The sequence below is a fragment of the Corvus kubaryi genome, unplaced genomic scaffold (genome assembly GCF_017639235.1).
Source record: "Corvus kubaryi isolate FWS band 111438036 unplaced genomic scaffold, C.kubaryi_AGA036_p1.0 37260, whole genome shotgun sequence".
NCBI classification, from domain to species: domain Eukaryota; kingdom Metazoa; phylum Chordata; class Aves; order Passeriformes; family Corvidae; genus Corvus; species Corvus kubaryi.
The window spans coordinates 7,697,981-7,717,383 of NW_024581077.1; the positions used below are offsets into that span (position 1 = coordinate 7,697,981).

Sequence of the window (19,403 nt, forward strand, 5' to 3'; positions counted from 1 at the left end):
CATATTCCTGACAGTTAGTAAGTCCGCAAGAAGGATTACTGACTCTATCATCTACAGAAATACCACATTTTTGAGGTTTTAAATAGCATCCTGTAATATTCAACTTGACTGTGTAAATTTAACATTCTTCTAACAATCTACTTAAGAAATTGCCTTGGTTTTAAAGGACAAAAAAAGCTCTAATCAAAGTGTGAATACGTGAAAAAAAACCCAACTATTACTTCCTTCAATATCATGTATTACCTTCAGAGTTTGAGCCTTGAATTGCTAAGCTTTCAAGACAAATAATGATAGAAAAGGGAGCAAAAGCACATTATTATCCACTGAAGATACCCTCTCTTCATCACCTCCTCTATGTCGTAGAAAATCTTCCTCAACCTGGATCACTCACACAGCAGTAGATAACAAAAAGGGTACAGAATGCACTACCTCCTGGATTTTGTTCCAGGACACCTTTTCCTAGGCCAACTGAGGATCTTAACAAGGAAAATGAAACACAAAGCTTTTGATTGTGTCCTCCAACAGAAATCTTTATCAAAGCATGTGCAAAGCTCTAGAAAAAACAGAACTGGAAAATTAAGAGGAAAGATTTTTCATCTCTCTCCACGAGAAAGAATTGTTTGACACAAGACAATTCCCACCCCTCAGAAAAAAAATGAAACAAACCCACAATTAGACAGTCCAGACTGTTTATAACAAAATTTCTATCCACAATCTTTCAGCATTTTTATCTCACTCCTTTTCAAATGGTCAGTTATTTACATCATATTGAATGAACACTTTGTATGAGAATAATTTCCCTTTTCTTGCATTTTTTTCTAGTAATTTTCTTGATTTTTCTCATCCTTGTACTATAATTTCCTCAATATTAGTTTTCCAACTTGCACTACTTGTATCTTTTTCCTTGCAATAGACACAGTGCTAGAAGACATTAGACAGAAGAGACCAGAAAGGTCCACAATTTACACTTGCCCTATTTAATTCCCCAAAAATAGACAGAAGACAGGAAAGAAGAAATCACCAAGAAATAAAAACAGTACTGAAATGCTGAAGGACTAATTATGCATCTCAGAGACTGCAGCTACAGTCCAGGATGGCTGCGTTCCCATGACACGCTGTCCAAAGGAAAGCACGCTCAGAGCTCAGATTTTCTGACAAGAAGTCACCTTGATTTGAAGACATCCAACAGAATTTCAATCTGTGATAAAAATCATAAGACTCCTCAAATTAAAAGACAAAATAGTTAAACAGAAGTTCAGTAATACCAGAATAAAAAATACAGGGTTTACCATTCATATGTTTTATACTTGATTGATTCATGCAAAAGAGGGTATAAATTCTGACCAAAGTACTTCCCCAGAGTCAGTTTTATGATTCCCTTCCTACGTATGATTTCCCAAAGATGAACAAGGTACACATAGCAGCCTCTTCTTCACAGCTGAAGGTACTTTTGTATTTTCTTCCCACAGAGAATTACTCTAACTCAACTTTCAGAAATGTAATTCTGCCCTGGGTCTCCAGTGATACATTTTTTGGCTGATAAATGGGAAAGAGGAATGAAAGAGTTAAAGGTAAAGAAATAACACTGCAGTCTCCCTACTTTAGGAAATCCAAACTAAAAAATGCTGAAACAAAAATAAATTGTAAGTGTTACACAGCTTGACATTGGTGGTATTAGTATCTTCCAATCACATAAGCTTACTAGCTATGGAATCCTTTTACTTAACATTTCTAATGCAACTTAACATCTTGGTTTTCCTTTTTAATCACCACAGGGGGAAAAAAAAAGCTTATAGGAAAATAGAACAGAAATCTTACCATTTAGTTTTAAACACTGTAAATTGTAGTAACAGTTCAAATTACGTGATGCACATACTTTGTTTATCAGCACTGTTCCTTTTTGGAATTCACATAACTCCACATCTGTACAGCAGCGTGCTTTAGTTACATCACATTATAACCTCTAGTTCCATGACACTTTGTACTGTTCATTGAAAATTCCTTTTAGATTATTTCCAGTGTTTTCTATTTTGGAGCCAGAACACAAACAGAAGAAAAAAGTCCCTCTGAAACTCTTAAATGTGACCCACAACGTTCAAGTAGTGAAGCAAAAATTAAGCTCCATGATTTCTTATTCATTCAGAGGTCCTATAGTCCCTATCTTGGACTCACCAAAATGAAACAACCCTCCTCTCTTTTCTGCAGAGGGAAGGCAAAAATGGTTCTAATGCAAATGAGCAAATCGAACAATTATATTTGATTAACATAATAAATTCTTTAAAAAATGGTACGATGTACATCTACATGACTTAGACGATGAATGGTAGGTAGTCTGGAATACATGGAATTCATTATTAAATAGTACAGATGCTTCATTTTACAACCTTTTTTCAAGTACCCTTTCAGCACACTCCCAGCCTTAGCTCATTCTTACCAAGATTTCCATCCTCAATGGTCAGCACCACTTCATCCATCACCAAGGCCCGGAAATCCAGCTCCTCTTCGCAGCACTTGGCCTTCAGTGCTCTCAGGATCTCCTGCTGAGGGTAATCTTCTCTGATGCGACGGTCTGTTAAGAACCACAGCCTGGGAGCAACTGAACTGCACATCTTGGACTTGTCTTGCAACCTTCAAGGTCTCCTTCCAATGGAACTGCTGGACAGTGGAGAAGATGAGACTCTGTTAGAGTACATAGGCTCTTATCTTCATGATCCCAGCTGTACTAAGTCCCACTTCCTCTGCACAAGTCAGTCCATTTCAACAGACTGCAACTTCCAACCTCCAAGAAGCAAAATAATGTCTACACACATTCTGCAACCAAAAGTACCAACAACAGAAACAAATCCATTTACATTCCATGGAATGTTAAATGCTGGAAATTAGGTCTTGGTCCTCATCCCAAGTTTCTCCTCAAGAAGTACACAAAGATATAACTACTGGTACTGGCAGCAGCATTCTTCTTTCTTGACAGTACTAAGAAGCATGCGAAGAACAGAAAACAATCTGAATGGCCATGTCTGAAGGCCAGAATTTCAACTTCATGATTGGTATAATTCCTTCAACTGAAATAACTCCGCCCTTCTCCTAAAACACCCAGTGACAGACTTGATTTGTCTCTTTCCACCACATACGGGAGAGAGTAGAGTGTGACACACTCTTTATGATAAAAAGCAGACCAGAAGAACAGAAATTAATTACCACAGAATCTTCCAGATAACTATTTAGGTCTGATTTGGTCTTACAAATATTTCACATCTCCTGTAAGATATACCTAGAAATATATCTAGTAGTATCCAGAACACATAATAATGGAAAAACCAATGGAACAAGGAGCACCAACAAAATGTCAGGAATACAGAACATTAACACATGTAAAATACAGCAAAATCAAGGCCAGAATTTCAGTGCTAGCCCTTTCTCGGTTGTCGCGGGTTCGGTTTGTAACCGGGCGGAAACACCAATTTAGTGTAGTGGTTTGGTCCAAAATACTCATTACTGTTTATCTGCTGTGAGATAAGAGTTAGGAGAAATGCAAAACAGGCACCAAACTTGAAAGAATATAAAGAAGTTTATTAACAGACCTAAAAGAAGAAGGAAAAAAAATTATACCACCTTCAGAACTCTCCTCCTCCCCCCACCTTCCTCCCTTCTCCCACTGACAATGTGAAAAGACAACCCTTAAGATGTTCAGTCTGTTTACCACTTCCATAATAACCTTGTTCAGTCCATTTAGAAAGAGAAGTCTCTTCTTGCTCATGCTATGAAAACATTATCACAACGAGACAGCCACCCACTTCCAAATATTGTTCAGTCCATTTAGGAAGAGGAGTCTCTCTGCCTGCGTGTGAGTCCTTTCCCCCGACTTGCAGCTTTTCCCGCAACTGCTTTCGAGGGTCCACTCTTGAAGTTTTCTGGGGCACAATTTTAAGGTTGAGCCGTTCAGAAACAAAAACAGAGGCCCTTCTCCTTCCCTGGGAGCAAAGGGTCTTCATCATCTTCATCGTTAGGACTATCTCTGGGAGCATCTCTAGGAACTGAGGTTTTCTCCTTTCCCATTTGGAGCAAAAGTCCTCATCTGGTCCATCTCTACGGACTGAGGTTTTCTCCTTTCCCGTTTGGAGCAAAAGTCCTCATCTGGTTCATCTCTCCCTGTCCAAACTTCTCATGAAATTACAGCTGCGTCAGCATCTGCCTATCTCAGCGCAGGTGCTTTTGCTCACGAGTTGAACACTCCACCCCCCATATCTTCATGAAATTACAACAGGATACTCTGATATATCATAGCTTCACAACAGAATTTCAGCTTTAAGCACCTCCTCTCTCTCTTCCCTCAGGTTTTCAGCTCTTCATAGCAATAAAAGGGTTACTCTCACCTCGGCCTTGCAGCTTTGCAGCTGGAATGTTGAATTTTTCTTATCGCAGTGGAGAGGGGGGAGAGCCGAGCCGCTCCGGCTGCCCACGGCAAGGCAGTGGGGGGGGGGTTCCATGGCTGGAACAGGTCCATGGCTTCATGATGGCCGTGGCCCGGCCCGGCCTGGCCCAAGCAGGGCCTGGCTGGGCCCGCTGGCCCCCACACGGGGCCCGCAGCCACCTGTCCCAGTGCCGGAAACGAGAGAGAGCTTGGAGGGGGAGTTTGCCTATTCTTAAATGTGGATCACAGAGGTGATCACAACTTTAAGTGGCTTAGAGAATTGTCCATATTCAAACTGGCCAGCTGATAGGTTCTGTCAGTTCCCAGAGGAAACTGTAAGCACCCCTTAGCAAGGACGTCCCTTCCGGGACTACGCTTGCTAACCTATGACATCGGTTCAAATAATTTTTTTTTATATCGCCTTTATTCATAAACAGCACTAATGAATTCAGGACTATGAAGAGAAAACACAGTTCAAATTGAAAAAGTTCAGTGGGGTTACAACTAATAACAGCACGGTACTGCTCCTTTTTGCTTTGAATACAGAGGATTTGGGCTATCTTTGACTGAATACATTTTTACTGAAATATTTTAAAAGCTGTAAAACAATCACAGGTACATTAATGGACTACTCCTTTACATTCAAGAAAGACAAGCATGGTGTAAGGAGTAAGAATTCTGGAGAAAACCAGAACGGTTTTCTGTGTCACCTTTAAACTTTCCTATTAAAATAAAGAGGCAGAAATCATCATTTTCACCAATATAACTGACATGAGTTCCTAGTAGAACTGAACTCTGAGATAGAAACAGGAGTTTTGCCTGGTAGTCCTAATGACTGCTGCCAGCAGGCAAGGTAAATAAAAAAACCACCTTTAGTATATAATTGCTATCGCTTGATATTACAAAGAATTTTAGTTTCTGCAGCAGGTCTCAGGACAAAAGGATTGTTTAGTTACAACCATAAGAACCAGCTAGGTTTCTCTAGAATTAAAAAACATTTTTCTTTTCTACTAGTACAGCTTTTTCTTAACAAGAAGACAAAATTTTAAGTGCACATTTTTATTCCTGGTACTGAGAACCATAGTAACAACAAGCAGAGACTGTGACTTTTTCTCCATTGATTTGGTAAGTGAGGTGCAACAATAAAGCCACGGACTACAGTTCTTCATACCAACAGACTGAAAAAAAGCAGAAGCTAGGGAAAGACAATCACAGATCCAAACCAGTCCTTGACAGCAGTCAAGATGTTCAAGGTAAAGCAGGAAAAAGAGTGTTTGCTCCGTGCAGAAAAATGGGTGTGGGAGGTTATAAGGAGTATCTTTTGATCTCTCAAAGAACCTCTTTGTTCTTCAAAGCAGCTCGAAGTGAAAAGGGTAAGATGAGGCTTGGGCTGGCAATGGCTGACATCTATCAGATCCTGCCCCACTTCTGTCTCCCTCAACAATGGATTCCTGGACGCGGTAGTTTACACGAAACTTCCTGGAACAACATCCTGGGCTAGGCAGCGGGACAGGCTGCGTTTGGCAGGAATGCCCCCGCTGCACGCCCATTCCAGAGGCCGCGGGCACTGCCCCTCGAGAGGGGCCGGCGAGGCCGAGCAGCGCCACCTGCCGCCCCTTCCGGGCAGCGCCGCTCTGCCCCGGCCCCGACAGGCGCATCCCAGAGAACAGCCGGAGAACGCCGAGGGCATGGAAAAACACACCACACACACTTCCTCGGCGATAAAAAAAAAACCATAAATCAGAAACTATCACGTCTTTCCAGCTTGCTTGGAGTTTTACTTCGGCTTTTTGTGGTTTGAGGCTTTTTCCCCCTCAGTACTGGTTCTAACGCGGATATAAGAACCAAGTACTTTCTCCTCATTTTTGCTTTTTTTGCCAATCTGCTTCAATTCTCCTCAAACCTGTTCTCTACGTGACCCCACCTTCACCCCCCTAAATACACCATCATGTCTCCCTGTCATTTCAGCACTTAATTTCTTAAAAATCAGCAAAGGGTCAAAGAAGAAAGAAAAAAAGGTATATCCTTCTCTTTCCTCCATCTTCTACTTTTGAAAGAAGTTACAACATCGTCAAGAAGGGCCATCCATATATATCAATGGGCACATTAGACCAGCATGTGTACAAAAATGCCTTGGTTATGACTATTCATCTCCCTCCTAATACTGTATCTCGTTTGCTCAAAATCTTAATGGTTTTATAAATCTATATCCAAAAGCTCCCATCTTACCATAAGAAAGGCAGGTAACAATCTGAAGTCTGGAAGTAAAGACTAAGAAGCTCACTTTAGAACAAGCTACAAGCCAGCAGCAGAGGCAGAAACCAGCAATCCTAACTCTTGGATCCTTTGCCTCCAACCCAATATCACACTTTTCTTCCGCCCAAAAGAATTTCTTTTCCACACTAACATTCTGCTCCCAAAACCAGAATATATTCATCAGTTTCAGCCTCACCTTATAATCTACTTTGATTGTGTAAGAAGTCTCACATAACAGAACTTGCAATTTACCCTATTAACCTAAACATCTTAAAAATCCCTCCCATATTCTCAAGAAAATGGTTTGTAGGAGGAAAGCTGGCCTTGCAGTCAGATGCACAAAAGCATTAAGCTCTGAAGTTGAATATTATTGCCAGAACTCTTCCCTGAAAACCAACTCCACCCATTTCAATCTAAAAGACACAGCCTCAGACAATGCTGGGTGTGCATAGAATACTTCCTAACCCGTGAGAGCATCTCTTGCAAAGTAACTATGGTATATATAAGGGGAAGAGCAGATGTTTAAATAACTTCAAGATGGCCACTTCAAGTGCAGTTTTCACTCAAAGTCACTACAATCAAAGTAAGTACAATCTTTCAATAACTACTTCACAGATTTATGGAATTAGACAGCAAAAACTAACCATAAACTTAACTGCATGTAACAGGCTGGGAGAGGGAAAAAGGGTGGTATCAAAGGAAAAGGTCTGTGGTAAAAATCAAACTGCGTGTCATGCCGGCCAAGCAGACACTGCCACAACTGCTTCAGGAAGACACTGCGTGGAACAGATTCCAGAGGGAATGAACTCTCACCTCAACTTTCAGCTGTGGCACCCTCGTAATTGCTTAAGCCAGGCCTTACTCCAGCAATCACACAGCAGCTTCCTTCCCTCCCCGGCACATGCAAACCTATTTCCTCCCACATTCCTTCAATTTGCAGTACACCTCTAGCAGCTGTTCTAACAAAAGCACTCACTGTGCTCCTTTTTGACTTTACATCATACATGAATATGTTTTATTGAAATAACAGGGAATTCAGCCAATCAGATCAGCTGCCTAGAGAGATCTGGAAATCTTCTCTGAAGACCACTTTTTGCCTTGAAGGAGGTGTTCTCTTCAGAGAGAAGATTAGACACCTCACTCAGCCTCCAGGAATGGGAGATTGGTCTCCATGGCTCATTTACTCATTCTCCCCATTTCAATACCCAAAAGTAGAAGAAAAATAGACTAGTTTCTTTTTCTTTTTCATCATGATGCATTTACCTTAAGATGAAACAAGAAACCCACTATCAGGATATACTAATCAATTTATGTATTTTTGATAAATGTGTAAGATAAAAGGTATCTAGTATGCAAAAAAAAAAGCCCAGTATTATTTTTATTCAGAATGCAACTACTCAATGCTTTTGTAAACTAAAAAGTCTAGGTCGTGTCTTCCCTATAGGAATGATGAATGGAATCCCAGATGTTTCATAGCACCAAGGATCAACGTGATCTAGCTATTTCACCTGCTTGACCTGTGTTCTGATGCTGCAGCACACACCCACTGACTACAGCGGGATCTGGGAAACAAGTTAGTGGAACAGTTATTACCAGCAGCCCCTCCCAGAATCACCCCTTTTTTAGAGCTTGGCTCAGACTCTCAGTTACAGCACTGTTCAGATAACACAAACTCCACAGATTGCAGTGGTTAACAGAGACGTAAACCCTAATCTTAGTTTTAGCATATCTCTAGGCATGTTTAATCCCTACAGCTGAGATACTGACAATAAAAATCTCAGGGAAGGGAGAAGGAATGAGCAAGAGACTGACAGTCACAACCACCACGGGAAATGGAGAACTAGAAAAAACAGTGCTCCAAGCACTTGCCTCACTATGAGTAACACCAACAACATCATTAATGCTTATCCCTTAATACTTATTTTCAGAACAGTGCTATTCAAGCTGGAAAAGGTATTTTGACTTCCTTTTCATCACTAATTAGCTAAGGCTTGAAACTGAGTAAATATTTCCAACAAACCAATCGTCTCTACCACTACAGCAGTTTCTAGAATGGCAGGAAGGCCACATTTCTAGACAGCGAAGACCTAAGAATGGTTGGCAGATGTTTGCAAGTTATATCCTTCAGGAGACACCTCAAGGCAGATCTGAATTATAAAGTCAATTTCAGATAGCAGACCAGTTACACAGCTAATGAACAGTCATCCAGCACATGACCCAGCATGTAATCCATCATACACTGCCATGGAAGTCTCTGTCTCACCTTAATGAGAAGAAAGCAGTATTTGAAACATCCCAGAAATAGGACTTTCTATGTCATAGGGAGACCAGGTCTGCACACAGCTGTTTCGAGCATAAAGCACAAGTGATTCTTTTTTCCACACAAAGATACCAGAATGATAATCATCTAAAGAAAATGTTAAGGAAATATGTATGGATGATGAATATATCACATGGTGATAGAGAAAAGAACTGACATCTTTAGAAAAATAAATCCAAGATAAATCAACTCGTTCCTGACAATGCTGCTTCATGGTGATGCTTAAGGCCAACATCAAGAAAAATTCCTCTTTTACGTACCAGAAACTAGTTTTCCTAAGACTGTCACATAACTGTTTGAGAATCTTTGGAAAGAACACATTTTTAAAAGCTGAAGAATCTGAAAAATTAAAATATTTATTTAAATGCATTTTATATAATATATTGAAAAGCTGCAGTGCAATCTGTCCACTGCTGCTGCATTATCATCCACCCCCTACACATGCATCGGAGAATTGAAAGTCTCTGCGGGCAGGTGAACCCCAAGCACACCTCTTTGAAAGCACATCACAGCATTCACCTCCTTTTCCCTTTGAGATTCATAGACTGCAACAGCCAAAGGATATGGGAATACATTAATTGTTCCCATTCATTCCCACCCCTGCAGATGGGCAACTACACTCCCCATGATGGCTTTCATCTCCTTGTCTCCACCTTAGCACCGAGTGATGTTCAAGATGCTAGCAGCAATCCTCCCAGGCACAGCTGCCTCTGAAAGGCGGACATCCACACCCCCCATCCTTCCTTCTCTGTGTTCATGCTTGCAGGTAGAAGGCAAGATTCCTCATTCACACACCCCACTTCATCACCACCAAATAATCCATTCTCTTTCCTCCCTGCAACATGAGCCCAATACTGGTCAGCATCAGCCACCCTTCTACTTCGGTCTTGGTATTTTTTCCAACAACAGGCTCTCAGCTTTTTCACGCCCCTCCACTGTCCCTGTGTGCGCACGCACAGCCGTGTGCAAATAAAACACACCATTTCCTCCCACATCGGCTGCTTTTCCACCTGTGCCAGGTTCCCCCGCAGTGTGGTACAATACCCCCTCTCCTCCCCGATCCGTGTGTACACAGCCAGTTTTCCCTCCTCCCTTCCCCCACCCCACAGTCTCGGTGCATGCCTCTCCCAGCGCATGGAGTGGGGGAAGGGAAACATGCATTGCGTGAATGAATGGGCTGAAGAGGCTTACCAGAAATTTGGTGAGGAAGGAGTGGAAGACGAAAAAGACACTAAAGATGGGTGTTTCCTTCAGCGTGCCAAGTGCTGCTTCAGTTCTGGCTCCCTTAAGGAGGTCACGTGTCTTGCTAGGTACCCCTTTTCCTGGATCCTCTACTAACCAAAAAGGGTGGCCAGGAAATCTTCTGGATGCCTCTCTGCACTACACCCCAAAGGAGGGAAGGGTACTACTGCAGCTCCCAAAGCAAGCAAGCGATGATAACGTTCTCCTGGTCCTGTCAGGCACTGTCTAGCGAATGCCTTTGGGACCAGGGTAGATTTCTGAGGGAGGGAAGGGGGAGTAAATGAATGTTTAAAATAATTCCCAAATTGTTCTCCCCTACGGAGCAGGGAAGGATGGGAAGGAGTAAAAAGAGTACTGGTGAACAGCTGTAGCTTTCTATGTAAAAGAAACTCAATCCTTGTGTCTCTGCTTCCTCAGAACTAAACCCCTAAATGACTGAAGTCACCAACACCTAGAGGAAAAAGAAAAAAGAAGAAACAGCCCTATTAGATATAAACATACAAAGGTATGAAATAAAGATAAATTAAATCCCAAAGGAAGAAAAGGTGCTATTCAAAACAGTAAGCAAAGTCAAAAGAAAATGATGGCATGAACATAATTAGGGGAAATGTGCAACTTTAAATATTTTACACAAATACACTATCACAGAAACCAATTTTAAGGGGAAGAAACCCATAAGGCTAAGCAGTTTGTTCTTTTACTTAAGAATGTGCGTTCAGTGCATAGATAAATCCGTACCTACACGGGAACATATGAAGAAATTAAGTTTCTAAACCTAGAAAAACTATTCCTATTTATTTGTGAGTCTTTAAACCTTTAAACCTCTCCCCCAGAATAACCCTTAGGATTCAGATGAGACTGGAGAAAAGTACGTTTCAGTTCAGAAGCGCGTATTTCTATGCATTAGGAGCATGTATTCCTATGCATTAGAACCCACTCCACCACGGAAAATAAACAGCGGTTTATAAACGGCGACCAGAAAAAGAAAAAACAAAAAAACCCAAACCAAAATAACATGTCTAGAGGATGCTTGCTTAAATGATGGAATCAATCCAAGATTAACAGTGGCACACTTGGAAAACGGAGCCCCTGGTAAGATCCCAGGCAGTAAAGTCACCGATGTGCCACCAGCTCTTTTTTAAACACCGGAAAACAAAAGGGGAGAGGAAACCTAGTTGAGAAGATCTTGCTGCCAGACCCAACGCCAGCCACACACACCCCTGGCTCCATCACGTGAAGATCAGCCCCCACAGCCACCGCCGATCACCACGGACCTGTGCGGGGACGCGGCCGCCGTGCGAGCCCGCGGGGCGGCGGCCCCCTCCCCGCGCTCGCAGCGCGACCGACCTGTCCGCGGAACGCGGGTCCCGGACCGGGGCCGCGCCCCCCCCGCCCCTCCCGCCCCTCTCCCCGCGCACAACGAGCGGCCGCCGCAGCCGCTCCCCCTCCGCCACCCACCTGGGCGCCCCGGCGGGGAGGCGCGGGCAGCTCGCCCCGCTCCGCGCGCGGGGGATGCAGCACAATCACCATGGGCGCAGCGCGGCGGGGCGGGACGGCTGTGAGGGGACGGTCCCAACCACCCCCCCGCCCGCCCCCTCCCCGGGCACGGCGGACCCCACCCCCGCGGGCTCGCGCCCGCTCAGCCCGACATCTCACCCGCCCCGGGCACCGCCGAGCCTGAGGGGACCCGCGGGGCGCCCACCCCCACCCCCTCCGGCACCGGGCCTGGGAAGAGAGGGCGCGGGGCGACGAAGGCTCCGGGGAGACGCGCCCCTTCCTCCCCGCCGGCGGCGCGGTCCTAGAGGGAAGCGAGCGACGCGACGCGACGCTCTGCTCGTCCCCCCCACCACCACCCCGCCTTCCCCCTCCTCGGTGTCCCTCCTCCCCGCGGCTGAGGCGAGGAGGCCGCGGCTGTTCCCTGCACCGAGCCCCCCGCCCGCCGCCGCCTCCCGCGCTCGCTCCCGCCGCCTCACAGCGAAGCGGCGGCGGTGCTGTAACAGCCGGGCCCGGCCTGGCACGCGCGGGGCGGGCGCGGGGGAGCGCGAGGGCGGCGGCGCTGGCATGCGTCGGACCGGGCCGGGCCGGGCTGAACTGGACCGAGCCGAACCGGACCGGGCCGAGCCGAACTGGACCGGGCCGAGCCGAACCGGACCGGGCCGAGCCGAACCGGATCGGACGGGACCGAACTGAACTGGACCGAACCGAACTGCTGCTCGTGAGCGGCGGCACCACCCGCGGGCTGAGGCCAGTCCTGTCTAACGGCTGAGGCCTCCCACAGAATGGGTCAGGCTGGAAGGGACCGCAGTCGGTCATCTGGTCCAACCTCCCGGCTCCAGCCGGCCATCCCAGAGCACATGGCACAGGATTGCCTCCAGACAATTCTCAGATATCTCCAGTGAGGGAGACTCCACAACCTCTATGGGCAATCTGTTCCAGTGCTCGGTCACCCACACAGCAAAGAAGTTATTCCTCATATTCAGGTGGAACTTCCTGTGCATCAGTTTCTGCCCATTGCCTCATATCCTGATGGCTGGCACCATCAAGCAGAGCCTGGCTCCATCCTCTTGGCATCCCCCCTTCCACTGCTTAAAGACATTGCTGAGGCCCCCCCCCCTCTTCTTGAGGCTGAACAGGCCCAGCTCCCTCAGCCTTTCCGTGTAAGAGAGATGCTCTAGTCCCCCAGTCATCCTCATTCCCCTCCGCTGGACCCACTGCAGGAGCTTCATGTCTCTCCTTACTGAGGAACCCAGACTGGACACTGCACTGCAGATGCAGCCTCACTAAGGCTGAGTAGAGGGGCAGGATCACATCCTACAACCTGCTGACAGTGCTCTTCCTCATGCCCACTCCCACCCTTCTCCCCTGCCCCAGACCAGGCTTCGGTCCAGCCCCCACTGCCATGGTGGACACCAACCCAGGTCCTGCCATGCCTAACCAGTTTCTCCTGTAGCCCCACCTTCCACCCCTGACTCTCCAGGGTGCAGACACCAGGCCAGTGCCACAGGTGACCAGTCCCAGCACGGCCCAGGTAGCTGCGCTGTTTAGTAGTGCAGCAAAACGTACAACACTTGTTGTGCTTGTCTCTGCTGCTGCTGTTGGCACATGGTGTGCAAAGCCAGAACCCTTGTACTTCGTGTGACAGAACCACAGAATCAGTTAGGTTGGAAAAGACCTCTGAGATCACCAAGTCCAACCTATGATTGAAAACCACCATGTCAATCGACCATGTCACTGAGTGCCACATCCAGCCTTTCCTTAAACACCTCCAGGGACGGTGACTCCACCATCTCCCTGGGCAGCTCTTTCCAAAAACTAATCACGCTTTCAGTGAAGAAATTCTTCCTAATGTCCAACCTAAACCTCCCCTGGCACAGCTTAAGCCTATGTCCTGTCTCCCTATGTCCTGTCACATGTCCCACATGCCACACACCATGTACCATCATGTGCCTGACATACCCAGCGTGCAGCCAGGGCTGCACCATCCCTCACTGCACTCACTTCTCCAAAATAATAACTGCTGGCAGCAAACAAATATGACACATCCCCTTTATCAGCTGACACACCTTGTTGATCAGTTTCTGTGGTACACCTACTCAGTTTCCTCAGTACCACACCCTTTTCATTCACTATATTGTGTCAGCTGTGTATTTCACATTTTCCTGTGTGAATTTCTCCTCCCAACTTTCAGAACCTCTAGACACAACACACATGCTGCACACCAGGGGAACAACATGTGTGTTCATCAATAACCTGTGTTGCACTCCCAGCTTTGCAAATATGGGATACAGCCACTGGTCATTCCCAAACACCCATCCTACCATGAATGTTTCCATTCAACCTGCTTTCTTCTGCCTCTTCAGTATGTAGCAATGCTGTCCTACCCATCTTCATTCTCTAACCTATAGGGCAGTTTGTTCATTTTGTTCTGCAAGCATCTAGGTCCTAATCCCCAAACCTCAGGTGTGATTCAGGTAGCTCTTCTGAAAACTATTTGCTTAATGAGTTTGAGGCAAGGCTACCTCACAGATTATGTCAGAGGCCAAAATCCCTACTTACCAGACATCATCCAATGCTCTCCTGTCTGCTTGGGTTGCTTGCCAAGACTTCTGGCTTCTCATGGCTGCAAGCCAGAGACCACTTCCAAATTCCAGGTTCCCCTCCTTCTGACTCTGCACAGCAGTATAGGGAAAAATACACTATCACTCACTTAAAAGCCAACTTGAAAGTACAGCTTGAGAGCAGGAGGCAATTGCAGGCAAGTACCAGCAGGGTAAACTAGTAATAGATAATAGATACAGATAAAGAACAGCAAAATGCTCAATAGTATTTTTGTTGTTTTGACAGTAGCAAAATACTACTTTCTTTGACAGAATTGCTACACTCTGAAGATTTCTAGAATAGAGTTCCCATGTGCATGAAGTTCACACTTTCAAAAGTTGCCATTTCAGGCTGTGAGGTGCACAGGGATTGTTGACACAGAGAATTTGCTAACAAAGAGCTACTGTGGTATCACTGCTCTGCTGAAGATTGTGCAACAACTGCACATTGCCCAGCATGCACACATATTTCAGAATAAGAATTCTTCTGGATTCATGCATGCTGCTTTTAAGACAGCATAAAGCAAAGAGAAAAGAAAAATGTCTGCATTAGGATTTATAAAACTACAGTGACACAATAACAGAAGAATATTTTTGTTTTATATTTCAATAAGCAGACAATTGGTAAGACAGGTGCCTCTGCTGCTCAAACACGGTTATCAGTTTGTGGTAAGAGGAGAATTGCACAGCTGGGGAATTCAGGAATGTAGATTTTTGGCCATACAAATGCATGTTTGGTTATAAGACATCTGAGAGGAAGTCATTCTACAAGTACAGGAAAAACACTCGTCATGGTAACAGCAAGATATTTGATCTCAAACCATTTGGGATATTTCAGCTGGGTCTTATGATTATCAGTAACAATTTTTTCTGCCAACTACCACTTACCTTCATAACTCCCTCACATGCAAAATGTAGCCTTGTTATCCTTTTTATTATTGTTCGTTGAGCTGCTGGAATTGTAGTATGTTGAACTATGTCACAGGTTAGATAACCTGTATCTCTAGAATGATTTCCCATCATCTAGAAACTTAAGTGAGTTTGGAAAGAGTCGTGAGAGTCTTTTGCCCTTTCTTGGAAAGGTAGAACAGGAAAAAGGGTCAATTTAGTACTCCGGATGTGCCCACCCAGGATGTGCCTACTGCTGCAGAAGCTTTTGAGTTCTTTATTTTAAAGAGCTGTCACTGCAAATGAGTTGCATGTAGATGCTATAGTTCCCAAGAATTAGGCAAGACTTTTTCTCTTTTTTCTTCTTCTTTTTTTTTTTTTTTGCCATTGGAGGCGGGGTCTCTCCTGTTATCCATCAATCTATTCTCAGGACAAAATTCTTGCTATTTGATAGCGCAAGACAATATTGGACAGTGCCCTCAGTGTCAGTGGTCCAGAATACCAAGCTTCACCCTTTAGGGAAGAATTATAATTGTAGTATCAACAAGGAATGGACGCCTCTGAACACTAACGAATCCTGGCACCTTTCTTTTGAGATTTTTCCCATGCACTCTGTAATGCATAATGTAAGGACTGGTCCAAAGCCTTAATGTATGCAAAATCTGATTTCACGGTTGATTCCATGAGACATCTTTTGTCACTGAGTTCACTACAACTGCAAACCAGCTGTTTAGTCCCGAAGCCAAAGTCTGCAGGACATTATCCCATTCTTCACGTTGTAAAGCTTCATATACTGTCTCTGGTTGGGTGTATGACCTTGTGATGGAGCAACGATGGAAAGTCCAGCCTGCAAATGTTGCTAAGCCTAATTATTTATACTCATTTCCTTGTCTGCTGTGTGCTCCCCTGTGCCTACAGTAGCTACTCATTTGGTCAGCTAAGTCTCATAGCAATGTTTCTGCTTCCCGCTTGGATGACTGAATAGTAAAAAAAAAAAAAATATGTTTAAGGCAAGGTAAATCCCTGTGTTCACACATGAATGCTTGGGTTCACATATGAACACAGATGGTCCAATCAAGGGAAACAACTTCTGAACTGTGTTTCAACAGGGAGATGGCCGTATCATTCTTGTTGCATACCAATGTAAAATAAGGACTATGCCACATGGTGCAAAATCATCTTTAATTTCATACAACCTCAGTTTCTCATTGGTTCTGCTGTTATACTAATTCCTGTTCTGAATAAACTACTGTAAGATAGCAGAAAATGGAGATACTACTGCTAACACAAAGGACTCCCGGCTAAGGGCGTTTGCAGAAAGTTCCAGGTTTCACTGACTCAATCCCACACCATGCCCTCCAGAATGTGACACCTCAGCTTGCAGGTGGATCTGTCGCCCATGCACCCAGCTCCATGTGCTTCATCACACCGAGCCCACCGACATCTCTGAATAAACACAGTCCCTTGCCCTATACAAAAGGGCTTCCCATGCCAGGGCCGGCCCTGCTCCCCGCGTACAGCTCCGTGCCCGCTGCACTTGGCACCAAGTGCCGGGCTGCTGCTCTGCTCCCGCGTTCGGGTGGGGACCAGCCCGCTGGGGACTGCCCTCCGCTGCTGCCGGCACGGACACACCGAGCGGCGGCAGAGGGGTCGGGGCGGGGAGGCTGCGGATCTGGCGCGGGAGGGTCCAGCCCCAGGCTCGCCTCCGCTGCCCGTCCGCACGCGGAGCGCGCACCCGCATCCTCCTCGCCCGTGTGCGGGCGCGGGCGGGCGGGGCGCTGCGGGCAGCGGTGGCGGCAGTGGTGGCGGCCGTGCCGGGGCGCCCAGCCCTGCCCGTGGCAGCCGGCTGCGACTGGCGGCGACGGCGAGGTCTCTGCCGCCGGGCTGGCTGCCAGCGCCGCCGTCCCGCCAGGGGCAGCGCGGGCCGGGCTCGGGAGTGCCCCGAGGCGGAGGAGCGGCGTGGGGGCAGAGGGGCTGGGGAGGCTCGGGTGATGCTGTCCGTGTAGCGCCGGGCAGGGCAGGGAGCCCTGAATCCCTACTGGGATGGAGAACGGTCCTGGGCTGGAGGGGCGGCCAGTGCCGAACGTGCTGGCAAGGGGAGGGCGCGACTGCCCCTTTCGTATGCTAGGCGTATGCTTTTCGTGGGCTACTGCGGGGGAAATAATTATTTTGCTGTAAATACTGGGCCAAATTAACAGTGGCGTGTGCAGGTGGTGGAATAGAAGGAATGGGAACCCCCTTCTTCCCAGCATTTGAGACGAGGCTCAGGCTCAGGGTACAATCCTGACAGAAGAAAAGGGCTTGCAGGGGCATTGATAGACCTTTCCTGCCAGACAGCAACCGTTTGGGGATATAAGGGAGGAGTGCATGCATCTCATTGAATAGGTAACTTTGGAGAAGGTCAGAGGCTTCTGTTATCCTTATTCTGGGCACAGTTTGAGGACTGAGAAACACAAAGAAGCCCAGGCGGGCAGAGTTGCAGACAGAAACAAAGGGATGGATGAATAGCAGCTGGTAAGTTTCAAAGACTGGTATATAACCAGCAGCTCCCAGTTCCACAAGACAGGAGTGCATTTCTCCCAACTGAGTTGCAGCTCTGCTGCAGGGAAACAGAGAACAGTACTGAAGAGCTGGACAGAAGGATGAATGTGCTTTCAATGGAAACACTTATTTGAATGGAAAACACTTCATTTTCTCTGTATCTCTCTTCTCCCACTCCCTGTCGTCTGCCTGGCCCCTTCTCCAGCTATCTTTCTGCCTGCATTTTTCCTTCACCATCTTCAAAAAGTTCCTGCCTGCCTTCTTTGTTTCCTGCTCCTTTACCTCTTTTTGACTCCTGTTTTGCCCTTTTCTGTCTCCTTCTCCATTGTCTTTTGATGAATGCTGTTGCAGTGATGACTTTGGATTTCAGTGCCTGTTGGGAAGGATCTGATGCAACCACAGGGTGGCTATACCTCGCAGGCACTTTGCTGCATTAAGTCTGATAAACATCTGCCCTCCGAGCTAAAGAGCTTCAGGCAGCAGGTTAAATGTCCTCGAGTTTATCCCAGTCGTGTTAGTGTTTTCCTCTTGTGTCCGACAGTTCTGTCACCAGATCTGATGAGAGCTCGCAATCTGGGGGTTTTTTTTTCTCATTCGTGGGGAGAGGTTTCTTCATTTTTCTTCGTCTAACTGATGCCCCCTCTCGCAGCTAGCAAAGTGCTTACACACCCAGCTCCGCTTGCCTGCCTTGAGCCGATGGAGCTGATTAGGGGGGCGGGCGCCTGCATCTCCGGTTCTGGTCTCCCCTCGCAGGGTCCGGCGCCATGATGGGAGCAGTGTTCAGGAGGCTCCCTGCGGTGCCAGGGGACCCTTCCCCTTCCCTTCTCCTGCGCCAGGTGCTAAGGGAGGTGGGGGACAGAAGTGCCTCGCAGGGAGGCCAGAACTAGGTCAGTGTAGCTGGAAACCGCAGCTGGTGCACTGCGATGGGGGGCGGAGAGCCAGCTATAGCCAGAGGGGGATGAGTGGATGGCGGGAGGGGGGGAGGGTCTCTCCGCGAAGTTGCAGGGGCGGGACAGCGTCCTGCGGGCTGCTCGCATGGCTGCCAGCACGCCCGCCCCGCTCCCCATCCTCCCCCAGCCCCGCGCCCCCGGCTCCCGCCGCCGGGCGCCCGCCGAGCCCCATCCCAGCGCCGCGCCTGGGAGTGGGCAGCGGGAGGTCCACGAAACGGGAGAGGGAGAGGAAGGGAGGGATGAAAGTAAAGCTGGAAACGGAGAGATGGAGAAAAAATCTGGGCAATGAATGAGGAACAGACGGAGAAATTTATATTAAAAAAAAAAAAAAAAAGAAAGAAAAGCGTGAAAGGCAACAAACAATGGCAATTGATGTTTCAGCACTTGCAATTGGTTCAGTGGGAGGAGGTCATCTGCATTCCTCACAGTGCCCAGGCAAAAGGACGCATCCCCCTTGCCAAAATCCACAGGGCAATGAAGCTGCTGCAGCCAGATGCTGCAAGCTCCATCACCAGTAGCTTCGGCAGCACAGATGTACCTCGCTACTTCCCAGAGGTCATCCTGTTATCACCCTTCGGAGTGCAGTGAAAGCTCATTTCAGTGCAGTTTGCAACATGCTTTGTTTGACCTTTTGAGTGTTTCTACATCAACACTGCCTCCTCTGTTACGGCTCCAAAGAAATCCAGATTGCCAGAGTT

General features: G+C 46.7%; 1 protein-coding gene across 12 annotated transcripts in view; it reads right to left on the reverse strand.

Annotated features, from left to right (window-relative positions):
* Positions 1–12,059, reverse strand: part of RIMKLB (ribosomal modification protein rimK like family member B) — a 52,622-nt gene extending 40,563 nt beyond the window's left edge. For 7 of the 12 annotated variants that reach the window (XR_006015390.1, XR_006015391.1, XR_006015389.1 and 4 more), the window contains exons 1-3: positions 11,688–11,819; positions 10,179–10,680; positions 2,435–2,655 (exon numbers count right to left, since the gene is read on the reverse strand). Coding sequence is in view for 6 of the 12 variants with exons in the window: in XM_042024253.1 (XP_041880187.1) it covers positions 2,435–2,609 (175 nt within the window). In the remaining 6 variants the exon portion in view is untranslated. Of the gene's footprint in view, positions 1–2,434; positions 2,656–10,178; positions 10,681–11,687; positions 11,821–11,885 lie in introns of those variants that run through there. The other 5 variants (XM_042024254.1, XM_042024255.1, XM_042024257.1 and 2 more) reach the window with 5 other exon arrangements.
* Positions 12,060–19,403: the final 7,344 nt, after the last annotated feature.